General features: G+C 39.5%; 1 protein-coding gene across 3 annotated transcripts in view; it reads right to left on the bottom strand.

Moving 5' to 3' along the window:
- Positions 1-13,715: 13,715 nt before the first annotated feature.
- Positions 13,716-27,108, bottom strand: part of ZW10 (zw10 kinetochore protein) — a 40,749-nt gene continuing 27,356 nt past the window's right edge. For all 3 annotated transcript variants that reach the window (XM_054439224.2, XM_054439226.2, XM_063671442.1), the window contains 7 exons: positions 24,464-24,702; positions 22,284-22,355; positions 19,758-19,927; positions 18,803-18,933; positions 18,112-18,243; positions 17,159-17,361; positions 13,716-14,342 (listed from right to left, as the gene is read on the bottom strand). In XM_054439224.2, the coding sequence (XP_054295199.2) occupies positions 14,222-14,342; positions 17,159-17,361; positions 18,112-18,243; positions 18,803-18,933; positions 19,758-19,927; positions 22,284-22,355; positions 24,464-24,702 (1,068 nt within the window). In that variant the 3' untranslated portion in view covers positions 13,716-14,221. The remainder of the gene's footprint in view (positions 14,343-17,158; positions 17,362-18,111; positions 18,244-18,802; positions 18,934-19,757; positions 19,928-22,283; positions 22,356-24,463; positions 24,703-27,108) is intronic.

Raw genomic sequence — 27,108 nt, forward strand, 5'->3', positions numbered from 1 at the left:
GCTCATGATCTTCTCTTCCTATCTGTCAGTGGACAACAACTTCAGCCCTTGTCTGTGGATTCAAGGTTGCCCATGACCTTCCCCATCCTGATTCCCTGCACTTTCTGACTTGCTTAGACAGCCCCCATAATCACATGAACCTCTTGTAATCTCTCTTTCTCTCTCTCCCCCTGGAAATGTTGGAGGTTGCTGCTCCAGGTGGTGGTGATGAGAAAGCATGGGTCTGAGGAGATGAAAAATTGAGAATCTGAAAGCTTTGTACATTGCCCTTGGTCCCATGCTATTTCCCCATTTGTTTTCGTCTCTATCAATAATGTGTCCCTCATTATGATCTCGTCTCTATCTGTAGTAAGGTCCTCCTGCATCCACAATACCCCAGTCCCCTCAAACAAGTCCCCAGCCCCTTCAAGTTCAGTTTGTGTCATCCCGCTTGGGTTAGTTTAAGCCACCAGACCCTCTGCTGTCTTCCCACAGCCTGATGGGGCCCGACCATACAGTCTTTCCATCCTACCTTCTGGAGAGTGGCTTTCTCAATGAAGAAATGAATAATTCAGAAGTCTAAGAAGAGAAAAGCTTTAAGGAATGAAAAATTAGGAAAATATTCGATCCAGTTAACTTATTCCAGATCCAGACCATTGACTGCATATTTATAGACAGTGAACAAACCCCAAGTGACCGTTGCCATTTTACTTGCTTTAAGTACCAAAAAATGGATTAAAGTTTATTTAAAATGAAAAGAAAAATTGTGTGGTCTCATATAGTAGTGAGCTGCCTTGATTAGCATATCACATTCTTTCTTTTTCAATAGTTTTGGGAGCAAGTGGTTTTGGTTACATGGATAAGTTCTTTAGTGGGGATTTCTGAGATTTTGGTGCACCCATCACCTACCCTCAAGGAACTTATAGTCTAACTCAATCAAGCCAACAATTCTAGTGCAGTCTCTGATGGCAGAAGAACAAGGTGTCCTTAGCATGGCATGAAAGGTTCTTTCTAGGTACCCAACATACTTTTGTCCTCATCTTTAGCTCCCCTCCATTAGCCAGCCACTTGTTGTTCCTAGAATATCCCCAAAATAAGCCATAGCCCCTTTGCTCATGCTGCTCCCTATTTCTGAAATACCCTTCTGTATTAGTTGTTCTCACATTGCTATAAAGAACTACTTGAGACTGGGTAATTTACAAAGAAAAGAAGTTCAATTGACTCACAGTTCTGCAGGCTGTACAGGCAGAATGGCTGGGGAGGCCTCAGGAAACTCACAATCATGGTGGAAAGGGAAGCAGAAGCAGGCACATCTTACATGGCCAGAGAAGGAGGAAGAGACAGTGAAGGTGTTAACACTTTTCAACAACCATATCTCTTGAGAACTTTTATCTCGAGGCAGCACTAGGGGGATGGTGCTAAACCATTAGAAACTACCCCCATAATCCAATCGCCTCCCACCAGGACTTACCTCCAACACTGGGGATTATAATTCAACATGAGATTTGGGTGGGGACACAGAGCCAAACCATATCACATTCCTTCTTTAGTTATTTTACTCCAGCAGCCAGTCAATATATATTTATTGAGAATATTCTATGTGCCAGGCACTGTCCAACACTGAAGACACAATGGTGAGCAGAGACATTCATGAAACAAAGGACCACATAAATGCAAATTTATGACTTTGATAAAGTGCTATGAAAGACCAGTACGAGGTGCTAAAGAGAGTACATACTAGAAGTCTGACTGAGTCTGAAGACTCAAGAAAGACTTCCTCAAGGAAGGTAGATTCAGCTGGAATTTGGGAGAGGACAGTGAGCTCCAGACAAAGGCAAAGGCAAATTTTCTGTGTCAGGAGAGAATGTGGTGCCTCCAAGGGACTGGAAGCAGCAGAGCAGGACAGCAAAGAGGAGATGGTGGAACAGAGGCTGGGGCAATGAATGGGCCAGGACAAGCAGGGCCTTTAGTGCCGCGGTAAAGATCAGTCTTTGTCCCCAGAAGAATGGAAACCATTTTTAATAAGCCACCTAAAGACATAATCAGCTCACCACCATCCTTTAAGACCCAGGTTAAATGTCCCTCTCCCTTCCCCAGTGCCCAAGGCAACCCTCGCACTGTATAGCCCCCTCTGGAAAAGCATGCACCATGTCATGGTACATGGTGAGGGTTAACTGTGTTTGGCTCAGTCAGTGGTAAGTTCTCAAGAGCAGACATCCTATCTTCTTTATCTTTGTAGTCTCAACTGCACACAGTGCCCAGAATATGGCAAGCATTCCATAAAGGTTCATTGAATCAACCAACTGACATGTGCAGATGCTAGTCTGTTTTCAATTTCCTCCCCTCTCTCTTCCTGCACATTCAGGAAAGTTCCATCCCCAACCCCTCACCCCACTGCCAGCAATCTCCCTGCCTCCCTTCTCTCTCCAACACCACCCATCCCCCATGTGGCTACCAGGTTTCCTTCCTAAACAGGTCAGAGCAGGCCACTCTACTCCTTACATAAGTCTTCACTGATTTCGCCATTGCTGGCAGGATCAAATTCAAATTCTTCAGGCTAATTATCCAATGCATTCATGACCCAATCCCAAACTTGTCTTCTTGGCCTCATGTTTCATTGCACTCTTTCTTCCCTGTACTCTATGTTCCAACTGCAAAAAAGCTCTAGAATATTCCTCAAGTCAAACACCCACTCCCACCTCCATGCCTTTGCTTAGGCTGTGCTCTCAGTCTAGAATGCCCTTCCCTCATGCTTCCCTAATTAGAAAATTACTGGTACCTCAAGATACAGCTCAAACACCAACCCATCCCAAAACCTCTCCTCTCATCCCCCAAATCCAGAATTCATGGCTTCTGTTTGTATAGGTATATTTATTCCTAGCACCTTTCCTAGGTGTGTAAATGGCACATCATAGTTCTCAAATTAAAAAACAAAAACAAAAACAAAAAGCCCCATTCTGTCCCTGTGCTGCAGTCTCCCTGCACCTGCCACCATGGCAGCAACAAAGAGTGGGAGAAATGGGAAAACAGCTTTCTCCTCCCACGCGGGAGCGTGCATTCCCAGCAAGCAAGGGAACACAAGGCTTCCCTTGTTACAATATACAGACAAAAAGTGACCCAAGTTGTATTCTAGGAAATTATCTCTAAATCTACAAAGAACCATCCATTGTTTCTAGACTATTTTTCTAGCTCAGAGATAAAATATGAAGTTTATAATTTACATACTATAAATTAAAATGCTCCCCCCCAAATTGCTCATTTTGTAAAGCAGTTTTTTACTTTGTTTAAAAACCAGTTACTCTGGGAGCCTTTCAAGTTTATATGTAAAGACTTAAGCTTATAAAATACTCAGCTGAATATGGACTATGAGAACAAATCCCCACAGTCAGTGGTGTCAATATCAAACACACAAGACATTTTTCATCTGCTTTAATTAAGACACAAAGGAGCAGCAAAAAAATATTAATCATGCGGTTGATTAAAAATAACTTCCTAAACATTTGCTCTTGGTAAATAATAGCTATCGAATACTTTAAATCAATGTTTAATGACTGGCATAAGTGTAAACCCTTTGTGACTGATATAAAATAAGTCACTCCATGTGCAATCTTCTTAGATACCCCCCTTTTCACCCACTGGTCTTTTCTTTATTCTCCAAGACTGGCTTTCATCAATCATTCCAAGTCTTCTATACCTGTTTGCATACAGTGCAGGATGGACCTTGGAGAAAGTGCTCTGTACTCCTGGAATTCACAGTCTGACTCAGACACATACATGCAGAGCATACAGACATCAAAGTGATCCCACTCATATGGTAAATACAATACAAGCAAAATCAGTTTTCTTCGTTTTTCCATCAGCTTGTGCTAGGGGCAGCTCCACTGAGGTTTGCTCTGTCTTCATGGCCATCCTGAGAGGCAAGCAAGCCAGGGATGCCCATGTCCATTTGATTAGTGACCACACTGAGGGCAGAGAGGCTAAATGGTTTGTCCAAGCTGACACTCATCAGTAAGTGACAGACCAAAAATGAAAACTAGTTCTTCTGAATGCACACCTAGAACTCTCTCCCCTCCTGTGGGAAGAACAGTGATAGCTTGATAAGGTCAATGCTCCCGGGACTGAGAGGTGAGTCAAGGACTAGGTTTTAGAAGAAGGAGGCAGGCAGAGATTGAAGGAACTCTAACAGCTTGGCTGGGTGGGATGGAAGCAGCTGACAAACCTAATGTATGGGCCATGGTTTGTAGTGAAGGAAATTTTCAGGACACTTTTAAATTATGGGAGAGCTGAGTTGATACATGGCAAGATGAGGAAAGAGGGGAATGAAGCTGCAGGGCCTTGACTTTTAGTCTATTTTCCACTTAATCTCAAAAGACACATCCAGGACAGAAAATCCTAAATGCCCCTTCAGCATCCCTCTGTTTTCGTGCCAGAACAGGAGCAAAGTTTCTAGGGCCTGGGGCAGCATCAGCAATGCCTGGAATCAACAATGAACTCTGCCAGTCCCATCTCTGTTCTCTGCCCGTCTGTGAATCACAAGTTACAAGGCAGCTGTCACAGTAACGTGGCTAATTAAATTAGAGCCCACTGAATGCTTTATTGACCTGACGCTCATTCTAGTGAGCAGGCTCACTTTGAAGGTGACTAAATTCAAGGCTGTTAGTTCACAGATTAAACAACATGGACAAAAACAATAAGGGGCCATCGGAAAAGTCTCTTCAATGTAAACACAGTGTCTAAAGCACAGCTGCCAGAGTGTGTGACCTATAGGAGATTTATTTGGTATTATGGGTTGAATTGTGCCCCTCAAAATTCATATGTCAGTGTTCTCAATCCAGTATCTCAGAGTGTGACCGTATTTGGAGGTAGGGACTTTACAGAGATAAACAAGTTTAAAAAAAAAGATCATGAGAATGGGCCCAAATCCAATGTGACCAGTATTCTCAGAACAACAGGAAATCTGGACACAGAGACACAGGGGGAAGGCCACGTGAACAGACACACAGAGAAGATGAACATCTACCAGCCAAAAATGAGAGGCCTGGAGCAGAGCCTTCCCTTTGAGCCCTTACAAGGAACCCATCCTTCAGAGACCTTGTTTTGAACTTGTAGCCTCCAGAACTGTAAGACAATGCATTTCTGTTGTTTATGCCACTCACTTTATGGTATTTTGTTACAGCAGCCTAGCAAAGCAACATCTGGAGATATATAAGAGGCAGAAAGAGCCCTGGATAAGGAGGACTTTTTGTGAGAACAATGAAAAGAGCATTAGTTCTAGAAGCAAACAAACCTGAGTTGAGACCCTGACCTTGCTATTACCCACAGTGTCCTCAGCCAAGACACCTAACCTGTCTGTGCCTTGATTTCTCCTCTGTAAAATAGGGATGATAACATTTTCCTCACAGGGGTGTTCTTAGAATAAAACATGAAAACCTACAGTCTTTGGCTTATGTAGATCCAGGTCCCATAAGGCCCCTCACAACCAGTTATAGTCACCACTGTAAATTCTGACCACCTACCAAATACTGACAATAATGAACATGAGTCACTTTTGTAAAATAACTACAAAACGCACGCTGGCCTGAGGCTGCCATGCCCTCTAGGGGATTCTGTACATGTTATGATAAACACTTCCATTCTCAGTTCTTTCTGCTCCACTTAATTTATCACTTGCTCTGTCTCTCTGACTGGAGACCTCAGTTTTATGCGTAGAAGTCCCTCTTCGCCATTTCTTCTGCCAAACTTGGGCCAGGAGGGGATGGTCCATTCAGTAGCCCTCAGGGCCTGCCTCTCACTACCTCACTCTCATGCTCACGCTTGTAGACAGCCATATAGACTTTGAGACAAAAACTGCACTTCTGTCTTTTTGCACTGCCTGGTTTAAAAAAAAAAAAAAAGGTTGTTACTTAAGCTCTCCTGTTTGCACTCAAAAATGGTAATAATCCTAATAAAACCAAATGGAAAATACCTCCCGTGACAATAAAGCTCTATTTTGTCCAGAATTGTGGGGAAATTGGCTATTTTGGTTAACTGCCCACTCCACTTAGAAGTTGCCCTATCGGAACTAAGCCTAACTTTTAAAGAATTAGAATGTAAATCAAATACACCGAATGCCAAGAGGCTGGGATGGCTGGGTCTTTACTTGGTTCTTTAATGGTCTTGCAGAAATTGACGGTGTTTTGGGGACACTGTGAGGGCCTCAGTTATTGCTGAAGTGTTCTAATAACAAAAACTGGAGGTGATTTGTGCCTCCTGGTGGTATGAATTCTTTAAAATACAGGTTTTTAAATAGATATGCAAATATAAATATCCATACAGCCAAGGGGAGCTCTCCTGGAACCCAAAATCAAATCCTTCTCATGTTGGAGCTCTCGCGGGTTACTTTCAAGGATGCCCAGCTCACACCACAAAGGGACCCCCATTCTTTTCTCTTTATTTGGGTTGCATTGCCACACATTGTATGGAGTGACCTCAAATCAGCCCATATTTATTAAGCTTCTCTTCCCAGCTCCACAACAAGAGAAGCATTAGACGCTATTCCTGCCTTCCAAGGAGCTCCAATTTAGTTGGAGAACTACCTATGTTATTAAATTATGCATTGTGTGCGCTGAGCTTGAAGTGCTGAACAGAGTTGACTTTTATGATCCCTACCCTGTGCTGCATGTTTTACATAGATTACCTCACTTAATCAGCTCATATTCTGAGTCATATTATTATCCTCACTTTACAAATGAAGATTCTGAGTCTTGACAGAGAATATGTAACCGGCCAAAGGTCACAGAGCTAAGTAAATGTCAACTTAGGTATGAAACCCCAGTCAGCACGACCCCATAGCCCGCTTCACCCCGCTAACACTGCCTCTTTCACCTGTCTGCTTATCTGAGTCCTGTAGAGCAGGTAGCCACAGCAAAAATCCTACAAAGGATCAGAACAAGCTCCTTTGTGCCTTTTTTCCCCTTCCTTTTTTCATCCCCACATATTCCACCCACAGCTCCTACCAATCTCTCCCAAGATTAGATTTTTAAAACACAGAGAACTAAGAATAAGGGCTTCTCAGGAGCCCTTTTCTCATACTCTGAAGCAAACTTCATCGCAAATTTAAAAAGAAAGTGTTTGCTATCTTTGCTTTACTGGAAGAATAACATTTTCTCTCAATGAGATCATAACTTTGTCTTTATTTAAAAAAAAAAAAAAAAACGCTGTCATATAGGTGTGCTTCTCCTCCTAAATGAACTATTCTTTCCTTCTTACTGCTTTGCTGGCAGAAATTAGTAAAAAAAAAAAAAAAAAAAAAAAAAAGCCAAACAAAAACTAAGAATCTATTGAGTTCTCAGGGATCCCAAGTTAATTTCTCACAAGTTGATAAAGTGAACATTAAACAACCAGGCACTTGGGGTGATTAGAAACAAACAAACAAAAAAAGAATCAGAACTAATACTTCCATGTGCATGTACTGCAGCACCACCCAGCCAGCTAGAAGAGGTGGCTGATATTTTTCTTAAATGAACAAAAAATTGACATAGAGGATTTCAGTTCTCCGTAAGTTAGCTAGAGGTCCCACTCTGCTAAAATCAGAATGTCCAATGTGATTTTTAATTGCCTTGCTAATAACCACCTTTCAGAAAATCAAAGAAGAGGGAATTTTTTATCCAAAATATCAGTTAGCAAAATATCGCAAATTTCACAATAGGTGAGGAAGACATGATGTGGCGTAGGCATAGGCCCCGGCTTTAGAAAACCATGTTTCAAAGAGCACAGAAAAATGCCAAGAATAATCTCACAGGCATAGAAAGACATCGTACTATGGATGAAAAGGGGAGTGAGGAGGGAGGTTTTCAAATGGAAAATATGACCATAAAATAAAATATGATGATACAATAAAAAGCAGAAGTGCAGCTGCAGATGGAAACCAGCAATAAATTCTATAACATTCTATGACAATATAAACAAGACAACAAACAGTCCCTTTGTAAGCAAAACCGTAAGAATAGCCTGAACGTGGAAAAATAATAACAGGAAAATCAAAGGCCAGAAAAGCATTATTTCAAGGAATTTGGGGTGGGAGAAAGGAGTATGGTCAGTGAAAGAAGAGGAACAAGAAAGAGATTATGCCTGAAGTTGATGACTTGATGTTAAAAAAAAAAAAAAAAAAAAAAAAAAAAAGGAGATGCCAGAGGCCTGGTAGAGTGGCTCACTGCCTGTTATCCCAGCAATTTGGGAGGCTGAGGTGGGAAGATTGCTTGAAGCCAGGACTTCAAGACCAGCTGGGCAACAAAGCAAGACCCCAGCTCTACCAAAAAAAAAAAAAGTTTTAAATTAAATAAAAAAGTTTTAATGACAGAAAGCTGAAGGGCTCAAGCAGTATTTTCCTTTTATATTCTCTATAGAGAATGACCTTCAACTTGAAAAGGCTAGAACAAATGTAGTTGAGAGGAAAATGAAGCCTAACATAAATGAAAAGATAGGAAAAGAAGCTGGGCACGGTGGCTCACGCCTGTAATCCCAGCACTTTGGAAGGCCGAAGCGAGCAGATCACGAGGTCAGGAGTTAGAGACCAGCCTGACCAAAATGGTGAAACCCCGTCGCTACTAAAAATACAAAACTGAGCTGGGCATGGTGGTGCATGCCTGTAATCCCAGCTACTCAGGGGGCTGAAGGAGGAGAATTGCTTGAACCCGGCAGGCAGAGGTTGCAGTGACCTGAGATCGCGCCACTGCACTCTATACTGGGGGACAGAGCGAGACGCCGTCTCAAAATAAATAAATAAATAAAATAGGAAAAGAGAACCTAGGTTTTCAGCGAGTTCACAATACCAGACCCAGAGAAATTATATCCTATGGGACTTACAAATAAAAAAAAACTGCAAATGCAATAACAAAACCATGTTCCATAGTCCTTGAGATGAGCAAATACTCTAATTTTCAAAAAGGGGGCAAAAGATCTACTGACTTCAGACCAATGCAACTGAAGCCAATTTTACGAACGATCTTAGAACAGATTGCTACATAAATAGTTGGTAAGCAAAAGTTCTAATTTTTTTAGTTTTAAGCAATAATGTAGATACAGATATGGCAAACTAGACTGTGTTTAGGAACAGAGCTTAGTATTGAAATTAAATGAAATTTATAATAGTAAATGACATACTTAATGTTATACATAATTATCATACTGCATGGTAATCAAGCATAAATGGAACTCTTCATGCAAATAGAAATGATTCACATTCTTTTAAAGCACCATTTCTAAAGCAGGGAGTGGGGAACGGGAAACAGAAGCCAGCCAGTGGCTGCTCCACTACCAACCATTCCACTCAGACAGATCTTAGGGAAGGGGTAGCTCTGCCTTAAACCAAGCCAGACCCAGACTCCAGCCGCCATCAAGTCCTAGGACTCAGTAGGTGAAGCTGGGTAACCATGCCTTCTGGGATTCTCTGTGAAAGTAACCCCAGATAAAGTGGTTCTAAGAGTAGAAGGGATATACTCTCCGATGAAACAATCAGTAAGAGGAAAGCCTCCCGTGCAGATTTTGAACACCCAGAAGCCATAGGATTGGGTTAGGTAGAGCAAGTGGCTGAGGCAGAGGAAAGGAGCAGACAAAGGGGAAGTGGAGGCATGAGTCAGCTGTCAGCTGCTTTGGGGGTGTCTGTTATTTAATACTGAATGTTCAGGGAATGGGAGTGGAGTGGAGATACTAGGATGAGCCTAAGTGGAGAAGTGCGATTGGGGGCAAGAGGAGGAAGGAAGACAGCTCCTGGGAGCAGAGGCAAGGGGGAATGACAAGAGCTGAAGGAAGGATGCCACAAGAGAAAACTGCACAAGAAACAACATTCAGACTATGGAATGGGTCCTGAGTTTCAAACACACTGCCTGGCCTTTGCTTCAACAATCCGCTGTTTGTGGGTTCAGGGGAAGGGAGGCAGAATAGGCACGATGAAGCATGACTGGCCGCGTGATAATAATTGTTGAAGCTGAGTAATAGGTACACCATACTACTCTAATTTTATGCTTCCATTTTTTATTGTGTTTTTTTTTTTCCTAAGCTACTAAGGGTTTACCATTTAACTCAGAGTTTAAAAAAAAAAAACATAAATTCTTACACTGGTCTGTAAGGTCTGACAAAATCTTGCTCCTCTCTTCCTGTTACTGCTCTAGCATCCTTGCTGCCTACCTGCTCCCTCACTCTCTGCTATTCCCTGAGCTCACCAGACATGCTCCTCTCACCCCAGGCTTTGCAAGAATTGGTCTCTCTCCCTAGCATTGTCTCCACCCAGACATCCACACAGCTTACTCACCTTCTTAAGGAGATGCACTCTGCCCCGCCTATGGAGAACTGCAGCTCGCCCCTCTGCTCCACCTTCTCTGGAACTCCTAATCCTCATCACCCTATGTTTACTTTTTCCTAGCACTTATCATCTTCAAATGTATATATATATATATATTTCATGTTTATTTTCTTTCATCACTGGAATTTAAATTACCAGAGGGACAGGAAATTTTTGTTTTGAGGTTTTGTTTTTTTTGGTTGTAGTTCAGTGACTAGAATGCCTGGCACTCAATAAATGTAAGTAGAATGAATGTAGAAAGTTTAAGAACTACTTAGAAGCCTGTGGCAAGGGATGGTGTAGGTGTCTTTGGCCTTGTCTTCTTCAATAGCTAGAGTAGCTAAGACCCAACTACTCCCACCCTACTCTCCTGAGCTAAACAAAAAAACTAGGGCACCCAATTTCTGAAGAGGAGTGAAAAACTTATACATAGCTCATCAGAATTATTGCCCTCCTCCCCAGCTTCTAGGCAGAGATTTCGTAACTTGATTTTGAGACATCTAAGGCTATTTCCAGCTATAGCTTGTGATATCACAAAATTCTTAACCAAGCTCTTCATGATAAAGTGAGGAATCTGTCTAAACTATAAAATAATTGGAAAACTTCTCAAAACCAGAGCTTTGTAGTTTTTTGGAAATTTTAGGCTTTGGCAAAATGCCTGTTTTTAAGAGAAACTTATCACATAACAAATGTTTAAAATTGGTTTTGTGATTAGGGAGAATGTGGGCATCAAAACCCAATTTAGAACTACCTGGTGCCAAGACTTTTTGTACATGAGACAATTTCCAATAGGCTTATCCCTCCCTGCATTGACAGCTATGTCCCACGGCTAAGAAGTTACTCCTACACATCTCCACAAACCAGCTATGGAGTTGAACAAATTACTTCCTTGAGCCGGTTTTCTTATGATCACAAAAATATTGTGTGTGTGTGTGCACGTACACATCCTCACATATTTGTGTGTACCATTCTACTTTCAGAGGACGGACAAAATCTTGGGAAATCAGATACATAATAAAATAAAACCCACCCCCAAAAAGCTGGGAATCATTGTCTTAAGTGATAGCATAAGCATTTGTAAGCATGAGAAAGGGATTATCCAAAACTCCTTTAACAGTGTTATTAATGAAAGAAAATACTGTTTGATCTATTCACAAGTGATTGCTGAGCAATGTGCTGCAGCATATAGTACAGATGTTGTTCAGAGTATGGATGACCTTTCCGGAGCTGACCAAGGTCAGACTATAAGCTCAGGGTAAAATGGTCAGGTTTCTCTGGCTTGCATTTCCACACATCAGGTCTAGATGCCTTGTGAGGCTCCCAGGCTGAGGTAAGAGTGCCATCTGGAGGATCTCCATTTCAGAGAGAAATGCGTTTGCAAAACTGACCATAAAACAGGTCACCAAGTCAGGATCCACATAGAAACAGGAACCATTATCAAATAATTGCATGGATTTACACTGTTTGCACACTTGCCTTTTTAATAAAAGCTTTCCTTTGGGAAACCTTTCTTGAATTTCATCTCTCAAAGTCATTTATATAGTTCTTGTTGCTCTTTAGGAAGGAAGTTTCTTCTACTTGGCCCATAGATCCACTGAGTCAAGCCTCTTACAGTTCCCCTTCTCCCATAATCTACACACTTTTCCTAAAAAAAGTAAGTTTGATTCCCAGGTGGGACAGGTACCCTCAAGATCCCAAGGAACTCTCAGGTTCCCCATCAGAACAGGTACCCTCAAGGGTCATGTAACAGTTGCCATGCCAACTTCCACATGCTCAATTAGATGACTCATCTCTAACCAGAATGAACATGCACTTAATCAGCTATCAATTGCCTTGACCTGGGAAGAGGATAGGGTCTGCCTACTCCATGTGCCATAATACATTACTTTTAATGGCAAAAATTGCAATTACTTTTGCACCAACCTAGTATAAACTATTCATTAGGTGAAACAGTCCCGAGGGACTGCATCTGCATAGGCTAAGAAGAGCTGCAATGCAGTTTTCTGTGTTACTGTGAGGAAGGAGTGAAAAGCATGCTTTTCAGTTACAAGAGATCCTACCTCCAAATTGCTGTACCTGTCAGGAATAGCTTCTATGAAGAAAAGAAATCTGCTGTTCTGTGTAATAGCCCTGTGATGCATTTATTTCAGTTCTACCCTTAGTTCCCCATTCTCTCAATTGCTGAGAAAAGTAATGCTACCTGAAATTACATGAATTTTCAAAAATGGGTATTTTCTTCACCTGTGAAAATGGGCCCTTCCTCCTCTCTTAGAAAGCCAACTTCTTTGTTCCTCAAAAAAACAAAGCTGATTCAGACAATTCTTTTCTGCGTTCTCATAATAGGACATGCAGAATATAGATAAATATCTTCTTGTTAACGACAGCTGAATTCTTTCACAAAAAGAAAACCAGTCTTCTTTCTTAATAGTTCTTGTATGACCCTTAAATAGGAAAAAGAAAGACTAGGCAGCCAGAATGACATGATTAAAGGGGCCGAGCCAGAACTAAGAAAAAGGTTAAGGGCAGGAGGAAGAACAGTTTGTTCCATGTCTGCAAGGAATTGGAGGACCGTCTGCCTGCAAGGCTGAGGACTAAGGAAGCACACCCACTGGATTAGCAATTTTTTTTTTTTTGGAGACAGGGTCTTACTTTGTTGCCCAGGCTGGAGTGCAGTGGTGCAATCTCCGCTCACTGCAACCTCCACCTCCCGGGTTCAAGCAATTCCTCTGCCTGAGCCTCCCGAGTGGCTGGGACTACAGGAGCCCACCACCATGCCCGGCTAATTTTTGTATTTTCACTAGAGATGGGGTTTCACTATGTTGGCCAGGTTAGTATTAGCAACTTTCTTCAGACCGCACCTACCTCAAGAGAACCTAAAGGTCATACCCCTTATCCTCTTTTCAGGACAGAAATTGTATTTCAGTATGAAGAGATACAATCCAGAGTCCCAGACAGGTCCAGAATAACCTTAACATAATATATTCCTCCAATGGCTGCAAGGAGTTAAAAACATAAAAAGCTGAGTTGAAGGATTACCTATGTCCACCAAATAAAGGATTAGGCTATAAAGACCAGGGTCAGCATGTCATGGCACATACATTCCAAAGGAACATTGGCAACTTAAGACCTTTGCCATTTGACAGGATAAAGAAACAGTGTTGAGAAGGAGGAAAAGTCCAAGAAAATAAAATTTAGTTGAAATAGCAAAAAGTGCCAAAAATGTGTGCTTAAACAAAGTCCTAGGAGTCCCAAGAATTCTGAGAAATTATCAGGTAGTATTATGATGAATGAAGATGACCAGTCAGTGAGTCCTGTGTGACGGTCATATACCTCAATAAAAAGGATGGCATAGAACGTAAGAAATCTCGTTGGTCTCTTTTGTCAAAGCTCCCATGTTATTAAAGACACTCACCCTTAATTGTAAAAAGCAATATTTATTGGAAAGAAATATTACGAGAAGTCTCCTTAATTCCTGCAAGGCCAAATATGGTGCCCCATTCCTCCCTTCCCCTCCCCCACACCCCTAAAATATCTCCCATTTGCTCAGAAATTCTCTACCCTGACCCCTGGAATCTCCCGATTCCTCGCTCCAAAGCTAGCGCCTGCATTTACAATGTATATAGTTCCCAGAGGGCTCTGGAAGCAGCATGAAATAATGCTGCCTGACAGTTTGTTAGCTAATCAAAGGAAGATGGCTAGAAAGTCAATGAATTGAGGTGCTTTACTTGACAATTCATCTAATAAACAGTTCTTAAACAAAGCCTCGTACAGGCCAGGAGGTAAAACGTTCTTCTGTAAAGTCAAACTTCCAAGATATACTGGTTCACCAAAACCAATGGGCGATTCAAAGAAGTCTTTAAGGGAGTAATTATGCCAAGGGAAGAATCCACATATTCAAGACATAGCTTTCTTAAGAAGATGGAGCTATTTAATTTTAGCAAGGGCAGCTGCTCTTCTTTCTGTGTTCTGAAACAAGGCACGAATTAAAGCTTTTACTTCACTGGAAGAGAACGCAGCTGCCAGGGGTCCTTTTCCATCTGCCCACCTGCAAAACGAAAGATAGAGTTCCATTTCCTATTAGGTCTCCAAAGTATAAGCAAGACTTAAAAATTGCCTATTTGATCCAAATGCTTATTTGCTTGAAATGGAAATAAAACAAATCCTGGGCATCTTTCCTCTTCTTTATAGAACTACCCCTCAATGTGTTTGATCTCTTTGCTCACCCACTACAACTGGTTATCAGCACAGCCAGATGAAGAGACCAAGTGAGGAATATGAGACTATTCTCTCTTATTCTATACCAAGGCCTCTTTGAACTAATAATGATGACCATACTCTCACGCGTTAGGCTCTATAACTGTATTACAAAGTAAGCCACAGGCAACCAATTTTAACTGATGAAGGACTAGTATAAAAATATATAAAGAAGCCCCATGAATCAATAGTGAAACCACAAACAACCTATTAGAATAAAGGGCAAAAAAATATGAACAGGCATTACATAATAGAAGAAACATGAATGACCAATGAAAAGATGCTCAACATCATTAGAATTTAGGGAAATGCAAATTAAAATGACAATAACCTATCATTGCATGCCAATTAGATCAGCTGAAATTTTCCAGTCTGACAATTCCAAATACTGATAAAAATCAGACTAAACAGGACAAATAAACTATGAATATTTGTACAATGGAATGATACGGTGGTGAAAATGAACTGCAGCTACACATACCATCAAGAATGGATTTCAGGCCAGGCGTTGTGGTTCACACCTGTAATCCCAACCCTTTGGGAGGCCAAGGCAGGCAGATCACATGAGGTCAGGAGTTCAAGACCAGCCTAGCCAACATGGCAAAACCCCATCTCTACTGAAAATACAAAAATTAGGCGGGTGTGGTGACGGGCACCTTTAATCCCAGCTACTCGGGAGGCTAAGGCAGAAGACTTGCTGGAGCGTGGGAGGCAGAGGTTGCAGTGAGCCAATATCACACCCCTGCATTCCAGCCTGGGTGACAGAGTGAGACTCTGTCTCAAAAAAAAAAAAAAAAAAAGGAATAGATTTCAAAAACATAATAATAATATTGAACAAAAGAAGCAAGTTACAGATGATTCTACTTATACCAAGTTCAAAAAAAGGCAAGTCTAAACTTTATGTTATTTAGGATACATGTAAATGTGGTAGAACTATAAAGAAAGGCAAAGAAATAAATAACATAAAAGTCAAGATAGTGGTTACCCCTCATCTGGAGAGCATTTGGAGAAGGGGATTCATGGGCCTTCAAAATACTGGTATTATTTTTCTTAAGTTGGGTAACAGGTACATGAAATTTATTCTTTTTCTTTACATTATAAATACAGAGTATATCTACTGTATTCCTTCATATGTATATTTTACAACTTTAGCCTTATATTTACACAAATCTCTGGGGGAAAAAAATTTTCTAGGCAGTAAAAAGAAGTTGAGTTATACTAGTGTTAAAATTTTTCTTATAACAAGGAATTAATGATCACTCTTAGACTGCAAGAAGGCCCTTTAACAACAGAAAGAAAAATTCTTATCTGCTGCCCTCTGGAGCCTATTACTTAAAGGTGTCTTTGTTACCCACTAAGGACTTGTAAATAATATATGAATAAATCTAAACTTTGTAGTAAATGTGATTGGAGGTATTCTGATGTGATTTTTTTCAAGCAGAGATCTCGTTTACATTGTACAAATGACTAATATTTGCAGCAAACTCAGACACATCTAGGATGACTGGTCTAATATAACCAGACATCTGTAGTAAACCAAGCTAAAGCAGATAGACAAGTAGCTATAGGGATGGAGATGACCTTAAGGCCTCTACAGAGAGTCCTCTATGCAAGGTATACATACTGACCAATAGTCTACCAAGACAATATAAAATCATCCATGGATGTGTATGTAACTGACCCACATCTATTCTGTTTTGTGCAATGGCCTCTGCACACTACGATATGATATAGCATACACTCACTGGGCACAGCAACATTAACTGATGGTGTTGAGAGAAAACAGCATCCACTACGTTTGAGAAAAGATGAATCTCTTCTAGGTATATGGTGCTTAACCTCTAAAACTACTGCACTGCCTGCAGAAAGACTGCGGGTCAATCAAACAGTAGTTTGATGCTCAATATTTCAGACAGATAAAAGTCACTTCTCTGTTAATATATCAAAGTAATTCTGAAAATGCATCCAGGCTGGCTGCAGTGGCTCATGCCTGTAATCCTAGCACTTTGGGAGGCCAGGAGTTTGAGACCAGCCTGGACAACATAGAGAAACCTCGTCTCTAAAACAAAACAAAACAAATAAATAATAAATAAAATAATAAAATAAAATAAATTAGCCAGGTGTGGTGGTAGGCACCTGTAATCCCAGCTACTCAGGAGGCTGAGGTGGGAGGATCCCTTGAGCCCACGAATTTGAGGCTGCAGTGAGGAATGATTGAGCCACTGCACTCCAACCTGGGTGACAGAGTAAGACCATGTCTCAGAAAAAAAAAAAGCATCCACTGTTCCTTAAAGTGAGCAACAATTTCCATCCAGATGTCAGAAGGCTATAATTCTTACAGTTGCCAGATCACTTGTACAGCATGCCAAACCACATACTCAAGACCAAAATAATATGGATGAGAAGTCTTTATGCTATCAAATATGGGAAAGTGGTAATGAGATCTGCATTATGATAGATCATGAAAAGGCCCCAGCTACTGCTACTCAATATGAAAGTCTTACACGAGTAACATCAGGAAACAGGGAAAAGCCCTGCTATCACGGGCACTATTACTCTCTTGTATCTATGGAGAGTTATATGCCTCTATATAAGGGTTACACATACCGATCCCCAATTTCTTGCAAGCTGGCTTGTAGCATCATCATCAATTCCTTGAATGGCATCCATTTTGGCACATAGACTGGAACCTCTTGTTGATATTTCTTGTTCTTGCTTTCTTCAGATAAAGGCGCAAATACTTGGGGTCCTTCATCCATCACTGTTTTGCATAAGGAATATAACCTATCACCATCTTCAGTAGATATGTCCTGGTTTTGCACAGAGGAAACACAATAGAATAGAATTGGGCCAGCTCAGAAGTGGGGAAAGGGCAGCAGATCTTTGATGCATGCTGTCCAGGTGGGTCAGCTACGACATGTTTTCAAACAACCAGTTTGGAACAACTTACTAGACACTACATCAGTTCTCTGACAATACTTCTATATAAGAATGACACAAAATACGTTTCAACAGATTGTCAGTAATTTAGTTTGCCTGCATGAAAGAGCCTGTTTCTCCAATAGAATGTTGCACAGCTTGTTGCAAAGCAGGGGACGTGATTACAAATAGGGATTTAGTCAATCTATGATTTAGAGGCATCAGCTGGCCAAGTCCAGACAATTCTGAAGAATCACATGTAAAATTTAAACTGCAACAGTGTGTTGGAAAAATGGAACCTGCACAAGACTGCATTCACTTTACTAAATCAAATTATTGAGTTTACATGCAAATTAAATGACGTTACACTATACAACGCATCTCAGGACCACTACCCAGTTTCTAACTTCCTCATTCATAATCTAGATGGTAGGCTGAGAAACAGTTCAATCCTACTTTCGTATAAAAGAGCTTAACCAGTTTCTAGCAAAATAGATATAAAACAAAACTGAGAAAAAAAAATAACAGCATGAGTTAGACATAAAACATGAACAATTTCTTCAACATCACTTTCTTAGCAAAGTCACAGTCTGGGACATGAATTGCATCTCAAGGCTGGTGTAGCATCTAATGGCCCTTACCTCTAGGGCAGTAATTTTGCCAATGACCTCAGAAATTGCTGTATTGAGTAAAGTCCCCATAGCCTTGCAATATATATTCACTGGCAGGACATCCTGCCACACAATTCCAAGTCTCTTTAGTTGGTGCAGTACCTGTAGAAGAATACAGCTATTTACATGGAAGAAAGATTATTGTGACTCATATTTTCCAGATTTACATTTATCATTTGTGAGTTTATGGGGAAAGTGGCATTAGGCCAAAATGAGGTAAAGTAACTAAGGATATATGCTTCTTGAACATTTAACCATAGTGATATCCCTGGTAGATGAAAAGCAGACTCATCAACCTGAGGATAGGAAAACTGCAGCAAAAAGATAAATCACTTAAGAAAGGGGAGCATTAAGATAAAAGCCAATATTTCAAATTCCCAAATCTAAGTTCAGGAATCAACTACTTGCCACAACAGACTTTCTAGGTAACAAGTTGCAATTACTGAGTCAATGAAAAGATAGTTTCCTGTTGTCTTGGTGGGAGAGGGGAAGAAAAAGTTCTTAAACATGATTGTAAAAGGTATCTAGATTTTCCAAAGGTGGGGGTGCAGGGAATCAGCTGAGTACTTGTTACATATTGTTTCCTGCTTTAAAAAAGCAAACAAAAAAAAAGGCATCTAAGGATAGAATACAAATTTCAGTGCTAGCAAGAGCCTCCTACCTGCCGGACTGCTTTACTTGCTGCAGAATAATTCTCTTCATCGTCCATATTTGAAAAGTTCCTAGCACTTGATAATCTTTCCAGAAGTTCACCTTTCTGTGCCCGCATTTGGGCCAAAAAGCATTCTGTCCCTATGATGGAAAAACAGAATAAAAAATTTTTAAAGCTGTTCAATTACACACTGCAAAACCAGGATAGACAAGAGATGCATAAACCATGTATCTGTTCTGCCTATATAAAAATAATTGCTAGATAATATCATAAAGCTGCCCTAAAGCTACTAGAAACAATCACTTTGAATACATTAGCCTGTTCCTCAAACCCCACCCTCCAGATAATAAATCTTTTCCAGTAGTTTGCTTAGAGCCCGAGTCAGCTAAGAAAAATTACTATAGAAAAAAGAACTACTTATTATTCTGATATATCTCTACCACCTAAGGGAAAAGTCAAGAATTGAAAAGCTAAGTGAAACCATATAGATTCTCTGCTATGATCAACATATTGATTTACTCCACATTTCATTTCTTTTGACTTTTAGTAATCCCAAGTAAAACTAAGGGAGATGTAAGATGGGGGAGCTGTCTTGGGGTTTTGCAAAAGAACTAGCAATGACATTAGTGAGCTCTTACCAACAATACAAACAAAATTGTCACAATACAAATCCTATTATGTGAATCCTGACCTGGCAAATTCAATGCACACTAGGACTGCAGTTTGGAACTCTAACATACTACGAAATCATGTTACAAAAAAGTAAAAAAGTCTCCCACAAAGACTACAGTCACCTTATAAAATTATATAACTGGAAACACTTGCAAATTAAATGCCCTCCCACTTTCTGATACAGCTCAGGACCACCACCTAATTTCTAATTATCTCATTCAAAAACTATAAAGATACTATGTTGACAAGCTGCATAATCCATATGCTTTCCTACATTGAAGGTATCAGTTACCAAGTCTCCTGAAGCCAGGTACAAGATCCACAAAAGTAGCAGTGCCATCACAAAGAATGGGGGCAAGACGCAATCTGAACTGATGCCCGAGGGTCAGCAAGTGGTGAGCAATGTACATACAGTTGTTGTGATGAATAGCGGCCAACTGGGGAAGTTTTTGAAGGTTCTCCCTAGGCCAGAAGGAGGGGTAGAAAAACAAAGCAACCACCTGTTACTGAAGCTGGGGTTGATGAAAGTCACAACTTCTCTAACGTATTTCTAGGCTTTAATAACTGTCTAGTTTCTAAATGCTATACATAACAAGATACAATCTCATCACTCCCACTCCCAGAGGGAGGCTGTTCTGCCTGAATGGGATTTTATCCTATAAAACTATCCTGGTGATTAACCATAAAGAAAGATTAAGGGAATCAAGATGTTTGCCTGAGTCAACTTTTTGCACTGAAAACCTAGCAGAGCTATGCATAATAATGTCCTTGAAATTTTACACGGATACATCTATGGAAATACAGGTTTACTTCACCTTTCTCCAAATTCCTACTTCAGTTATATAATGAAGTGTTCAATTATTTTCTCATTCACTAGTTTTCAACAACTGACTAGATTAGAGTCATCTGGGAATTTTAAAAATACACAGATGTTTAGACTTTACCCCAAACAAACTAAATCACAAGCTCTAAGAGTGAAATCACAGCATTTATACGTTTTAAAATCTTCCCAGGTGATTTTAATTTTCACCCAGGATTGAAAATCACTACTTTAATTCTTCTACACATATTAGTCTTATCTACCCAGCTTGGGAAGAAATCTTGTCTTATATTTCTGCTATCTACCCACTAACAGTCATTCAATTAACAGTTTCTAGTTTGCTACCTCAATATAAAACTAGGATATACAAGTCAGAAGCCAACAATCTAAGATAACTAAGATAGTCCTCATTTCCGGCTACACATCAGAATCACCTGTGGGGCTTAAAAAAAAAGAAAAAAAAAACACGCCTGGGTCTTACATCAGACATAAATCAAAAGCTCTAGGAAGAGGGTAAATATGTATATTTTTAAAGCTCCATAAGTTATTCTAAAATACTGCCCAAAGTCTGGCCGGTGCAGTGGCTCACAACTGTAATACCATCATTTTGAGAGACCAAGGCAGGAGGATCACTTGAGCCAAGGAGTTCAAGACCAGCCTGGGCAACATATACAGACCCTATCATTACAAAAATAATAATGTTAGACAGGTGTGGTGGTGTGTGCCTGTGGTCCCAGCTACTTGGGAGGCTAAGATGGAAAGATCGCCTGAGCCCAGTAGGTCGAGGCTGCAATGAGCCGTGATTGCACCACTGCACTCCAGCCTAGGCAACAGAGTTAGACTCTGTCTCAAAATATGAAATTAAATGAATGGAATGAAATTGAAATGAAACGAAATAAAAATACTACCAAAGCTGAGAACCATTATCTAAGGACAGTGGTTCTCAAAATGTGGTCCCATGACAGGCAACATCAGCATCACCTGGAAATTTGCTAAAAATCCAAGCCCCACTCCAGACCTACTGAATCAGAAACCTTGGGCATGGATCGAGCAATCTATGTTTTAACAAGACTTCCAGGTGACTGTGATGCACACTAAAGTTCCGAGGTTATACAAAGGAGAAAGAGAGGCAAATCTAACTCCACGACAGTGTGAAGAATGTTTCCGAGCCATGAAATGTCTAAGCCAACTGTCTTTAAATCCCCAGGGACAAGGCTGACAGCTAACACAAATATGTTTTCTCTTTTCTTTTGCTTGACTAAGTAAAAAATGAAATAAGACTGTTAAACCACAGTAAAGAGAATACAAATAAAACTAATAAGGTTCACAATAAGCTTTTATAATAAAAACAACAGGTGAGCCTAGTTAAAAACATCCCAATTATTCAAAAATCTGAACTAAAAAATACTTAAATAGTAAACGGCTTTTGTTTTTTTTTTTTTGGTTTTTTGTTTGTTTGTTTTAATTAGAGACAAGGGTCTCACTATGTTGCTCAAGCTAGTCTCAAACTTCTGGCCTCAAACAATCCTCCCACCTCTGCCTTCCAAGGTGCTGGGATTACAAGTGTGAGCCACTGTGCCTGGTGGATTTTTGTCTCTGAAATTCAGAGTTCTTGGCTAAGGAATAGCTTTGTTAACATGTTATCAAAGATATTTATAAAAACATCTAAACATTTTAATTCAAATAACAAAGAAAACTGAACTAGAGGCTTAAAGTTAAGTAAAGCAGTTCTGAAAATGCTTAGCATCAAAACAAGGTAGTTCTTTTGAGTTTTAAATGTGCATCACGAACTACACTGCAAGATTATAATATCCTAATTAATTTAGTAATAAATGACCAAATCCTTTAAATATGCATTTTAAAATGATTTACTCCTTTTTAGTGTGAATGTTAGTAATCAAAATATCTTTAGTGGGAATATAAAATATTTGTTTTAACTTAACTTCCACATCTTAGACATACAATTATTATATAGAAATGAGATACAGTGGTACTTACTTGTGATATGTTGGTACAACATCATGGAACAAATGGAAGATATTCCTCACTGAGTAAAAAAGTTGAACAGCACTAAAAAGAAAACATAGACTTAAGAGAAATGCCTAAGAATACACTAAAAATAAGAAAAAAATTTAAACTAAGTGCATCTTCCGTGAGAGTCACAAGCTAAAACTACAGTTGCAGAGAACACCTGCCTTGGTTGCTGGAAAACACCATTAATCTAGATGGAAATATAGTCTCAACCAGTATTTACTAACCAGACTACAATTCTAAACACCTGGATGCATTAATGATTGTTAAGAAGAGCAGCATTCAACCCAAAGCCTCTTTTCTATTTATCAATTTCTGTTCTGCCAGTACCCAAAGTATCCCTTCAGTAACAAATGGAGCTAAGCCTCAAGCAAATGTCACCTACTCACTGATGCACTCTGCAAAGGGCAAGGTATCAATAAAAGCACTCGCTTGGTTCTTTTAGAATCAGTCTGACTTTCAGCTTTCACCTTTTCTCCTTCTTACCTCAATGCAAGGAGGTGAATCAACATTCCTAGGATAGAATCTAGCCCTCAAGATTTTTTGCCCTTTAAATCTAGCCTTAAAACACCTACAGATTATTATGAAAATGCACTTTTAAAAGGCAAACATAAGGTTTGTGTAACTTACCTCTACATAAGAATATCTTAAGCTATGTACCTTAAAAGCTTACAGGGATTTCATAAATATTTAGGAAAATAAGTCACACCCAAAAACCCTGTTACTATTTGTTTATTATAATACCTGATTAAATTATTTCATTTTTGCTGCAGGAGCTGCTGTTTGAGTCTGATAATGAAAAAGGGGGTTGTTGTATTGTAGCTGTGGTTTTGTTTGTCCTGTTAAAAACTATTACTTTTAGTGGAAAGAAGTTCATCACTCACAAGTTCTACTTTTCACAAAAAAAAAAAAAAAAAAAAAAAAAAAAAAAAAAAAGAATGTCCATAGTTAGTCAGTATAAAAATACTGTTTGGTGTTTTGTGTTCTCAAAAAATTTAAGAAATATTGCCCTCATCTCTAACTTCTGGTCTGATATATTTCAGGAGAGTGCCATGTGAAGAAACAGTCTTGTATTCATTTTGCCAACCGTCACTCCTATATTCATTTCTTCCTTCTTACAATTAACTTTGAATGGACATGTGAATGTAATGATTCATTAAAGCCAGGGAAGTATCTTGGGAGACATGTTCTTCCTAGAGCAGAATAAAATAAAGAGGTTTGCTCATATGTGAGATAAAAATTAAACTTGGGAAGTCCATCTAAAGATGCAATTTGATTGGGCCAAATCCTAACTGAAACTGTTTTCTCTATGAGGATAGGAAGAATGAAATTGCTAAATGCAGATTCAAACTAAAGAAGCTTTTATAAACCTGCTCTGCAATCAACTTGGTCCACGCTCTGCCATTTTCTTCTCAATTTAGTCTAGGAGTAGGGAAGAAGCTTATTAAACAAAAACAGATTCCGTATAAGATAATGGAAGAGAATGTAAGGTAATATGAATGCAATATAGATTAGAAGTCATCTTGAAAGAGTGAAGCCAGATCCTTGGCATGTTCCATTCTTTTCCTTCTACCTTTGGCTGCCTAACAAATTGTTATTGCTTCAAATATAAACATTTAAAATATAAATGAATTAGGGACTGGGTTTCAAAAGGTAAAAAGAATGTTAAGCTAAAGAGCCTGAGCAAGCTGGAATAGAAAATATGACTATTATCCACTGCCAACACAATAATAAACATTTGAGTATTAATCATTTTCCAGGTAGGATTCTAAGTTCTTTGCATGTGTTTTCTCATATAATATCAGTCAATTCAAACGAAAAGTAAAAATTCAACAACAATTGAAGAACTTTTTGTTAAAAAGTGTTTAACAATTTTTAATGTCAAAAAAATCCATTTGTCCATCCATACAAGGGCATCTACTTCTTATACCTTGCTCAAACATCTATGCTATTGCAAATAAAAGTCAGAGATAGATATAAATCTGTGTGATGCACTGGGTTTTTGTTTTTTTTCTTTTTTCCAGAAAAAGCATTAACTTCTAGGATATGAAAACCCAAAGAATTCCAGCTAATTTTCCTGATAAACATTTAGTTAGATATGCATTTAACCAAGTCATTGCCATTTTCACACAACCCAGAATTCATACCATTGGTCACTACTGGTTGTTGCTTCTAGTAAAGTCTGATAGGCAAGTTCCATTAATTTCTTCACAGATTCACTGATACGGCATGTGGGCAAGGAAAAGGAATGTTGGTCCAATGTATTTTCAGGCTCTAAATTCATCACTTCATTGTACTGAGTATTGGACACTTTCTGTACTTCCAGTTTGTTATCCTCATCAGGAGTGGGTAACTCCGGCACATTTATCTTAGAATCAGGAATAATCTAAGATTCAAACACAAAAATATAGAAAATATGTTTTCAGAATAATTCAAATATAAGCACATAGCCGGGCATGGTGGCTCATGCCTGTAATCCCAGCACTTTGGGAGGCTGAGGCGGGCAGATCACGAGGTCAGGAGATCGAGACCATCCTGGCTAACACAGTGAAACCCCGTCTCTACTAAAAATACAAAAAATTGGCCGGGCGTGGCAGCGTGCACCTGTAGTCCCAGCTACTCGGGAGGCTGAGGCCAACCCGGGAGGCGGAGCTTGCAGTGAGCGGAGCTTGTAGTGAGCTGAGATCGTGCCACTGCACTCCAGCCTGGGCGACAGAGCAAGAATCCGTCTCAAAAAAAACAAATATAAGCACACAGTGAAGAATAAGATACTGCTTGCTTTCATGATACAGCTACGGCTCTACAGAGTAATTGAAAGATTTCAATAAATATGACAATATTTTAATGACTGCTGAATCCTAGATGAAAGCATGTCATAAGTGATAAACAATTCCCTTAATCCCCTTTACTGTGACATTCTTCTAAGCACTCTTTTTGAGACAGGGTCTTGCTCTGTCACCCAGCCTGGAGTGCAGTGGCACAATCATAGCTCACTGTAGCTTCAACCTCCCACGTAGCTGGGACTACAGGCACCCACCACACCCAGCTAATTTACTTTTATTTCTAGTAGACAAAAGGTCTTGCTGTATGGCCCAGGCTGGTCTCGAACACCTGGACTCAAGTCATTCTCCCTCCTTGGCTTCCCAAAGTGCATGGATTATAAGCATGAGCAAATGCACCCGGCCCCAAGCATTCTTAATCTTGGCTGAAACAGCGAGGCTGTGCAACTGGCCTAAGATTTCAGCTAAATAAAAAGACCTTCAAAAATCATGTCTCATACTAGACTATTAGTATTACAGAGCAGCATAATTTGGGGTTCCATTGTCTAGATTCTTGAACAAATTATTTTGTACTAGGCACATGTGTTGGCTTAGTCTAAGAAATAACTCATTCAAACTAGCATATCCTCCCCTTATTAAAAAAAAAAAAGAAAGCTTCAATCGAAAATTTCCTTTGTTGGGACTAAATGAAAGAACAGTAGGCTGTGAATGTGAAAACAGTAATATTTTTTACCCTAACTTTTAACAAAGTCATTTAACCTCTCTGGATCTCAATTTTCTCATTGTAAAATAAATAATATACTAATAATGGCTTTCGAACCTTGTTTCTCAAAGATGCTTCAGGGATTAAAAAAAAAAAGATTAAGCATGTAGAGGCAACAGGCAAGAATAACAACTTTGCATATACTGGACTTTGACAGAGATTTTCTGGCAGAAAAGGTTCAAAGTCTAATAAAACTATTTAAGTCAGTGGACTTGGCTTTCTAATCTGTAAAATGGTACAATAATATCTACTTTAGAGAGCTGTTATGAAGTTTAAATGAGAATACAAATATCAGGAACTGGGTAGTCAAAAATTATGGCTAAGATTAGAATGATGATGAAAAAATTTACTTACAGAGATGATTTAAAATGCTAATCTTTGTCTGAAAAATAGTGGGCCTGGATACATAAGAGTCGAAAAGGTAACTTCATGACGAGGGCAAAGGAAACTAAGACAGAAGAACGTTAGACCTAATAAGATGTCTCTTAAGACAAAATGTAAAAACCAAACAACAACAAAAAACACAACTATAGATCTTTTGGGAAAACAGTGAGTACACATAGGGGAATAAAGAGAATTGAGAAACAGACCATGAAAAGCAATTAAGTTGAAAATGTTTTTTAGAAAAGGGAAGAGGAGCTTTTTTCAAAGTTGGGAAGTTTAGAAAATCTAATTCCAGGCCCTAAATGCCAAGAGAAAGAACCAGCTGGAATCTAAAGCAGTGGTTCTCAATCAGGCACAATTCTGTCTTAAAGGGGGGCATTTGGCAATGTCTGGAGATATTTTTGCTTGTCACGACTGGAAGAGGTGCTACTAGAATCTAGGGAACAGAGGTCCGGGATGCTGCTAAATATCCCATAGGACAGTCCCCCACAGCAAAGAATTATCTGGTCCCAAATGTTAACACTGCCACTGCTGAGACGTCCTGACCTAGAGGAAGCTACATTAGGATTTGATTACTCAGGAAAAATGCAGTTTTACAAACTCTCAAAATTACTTGAGTAGGAAACTCAGATTATCTAGTTCAATTCTCTCACAGTACAGAAGAGGAAAATGAGGTTCAACAAGGTGAGAAGATTAAGCCCAGAGTCACAGAGCAATTCAACAGTAATGCTGTTTACATCAAGGAGTTGTGAGATATATATGAATTCATTTATCAAAGGTAATCAGTAAGCACATGAGCACTGAGTACATAGTAGTAGTATGTATGTACCAGGTATTTTCTTAGAGCTGGAGATATAACAGTAAA

The sequence above is a fragment of the Pongo pygmaeus genome, chromosome 9 (genome assembly GCF_028885625.2).
Source record: "Pongo pygmaeus isolate AG05252 chromosome 9, NHGRI_mPonPyg2-v2.0_pri, whole genome shotgun sequence".
NCBI classification, from domain to species: domain Eukaryota; kingdom Metazoa; phylum Chordata; class Mammalia; order Primates; family Hominidae; genus Pongo; species Pongo pygmaeus.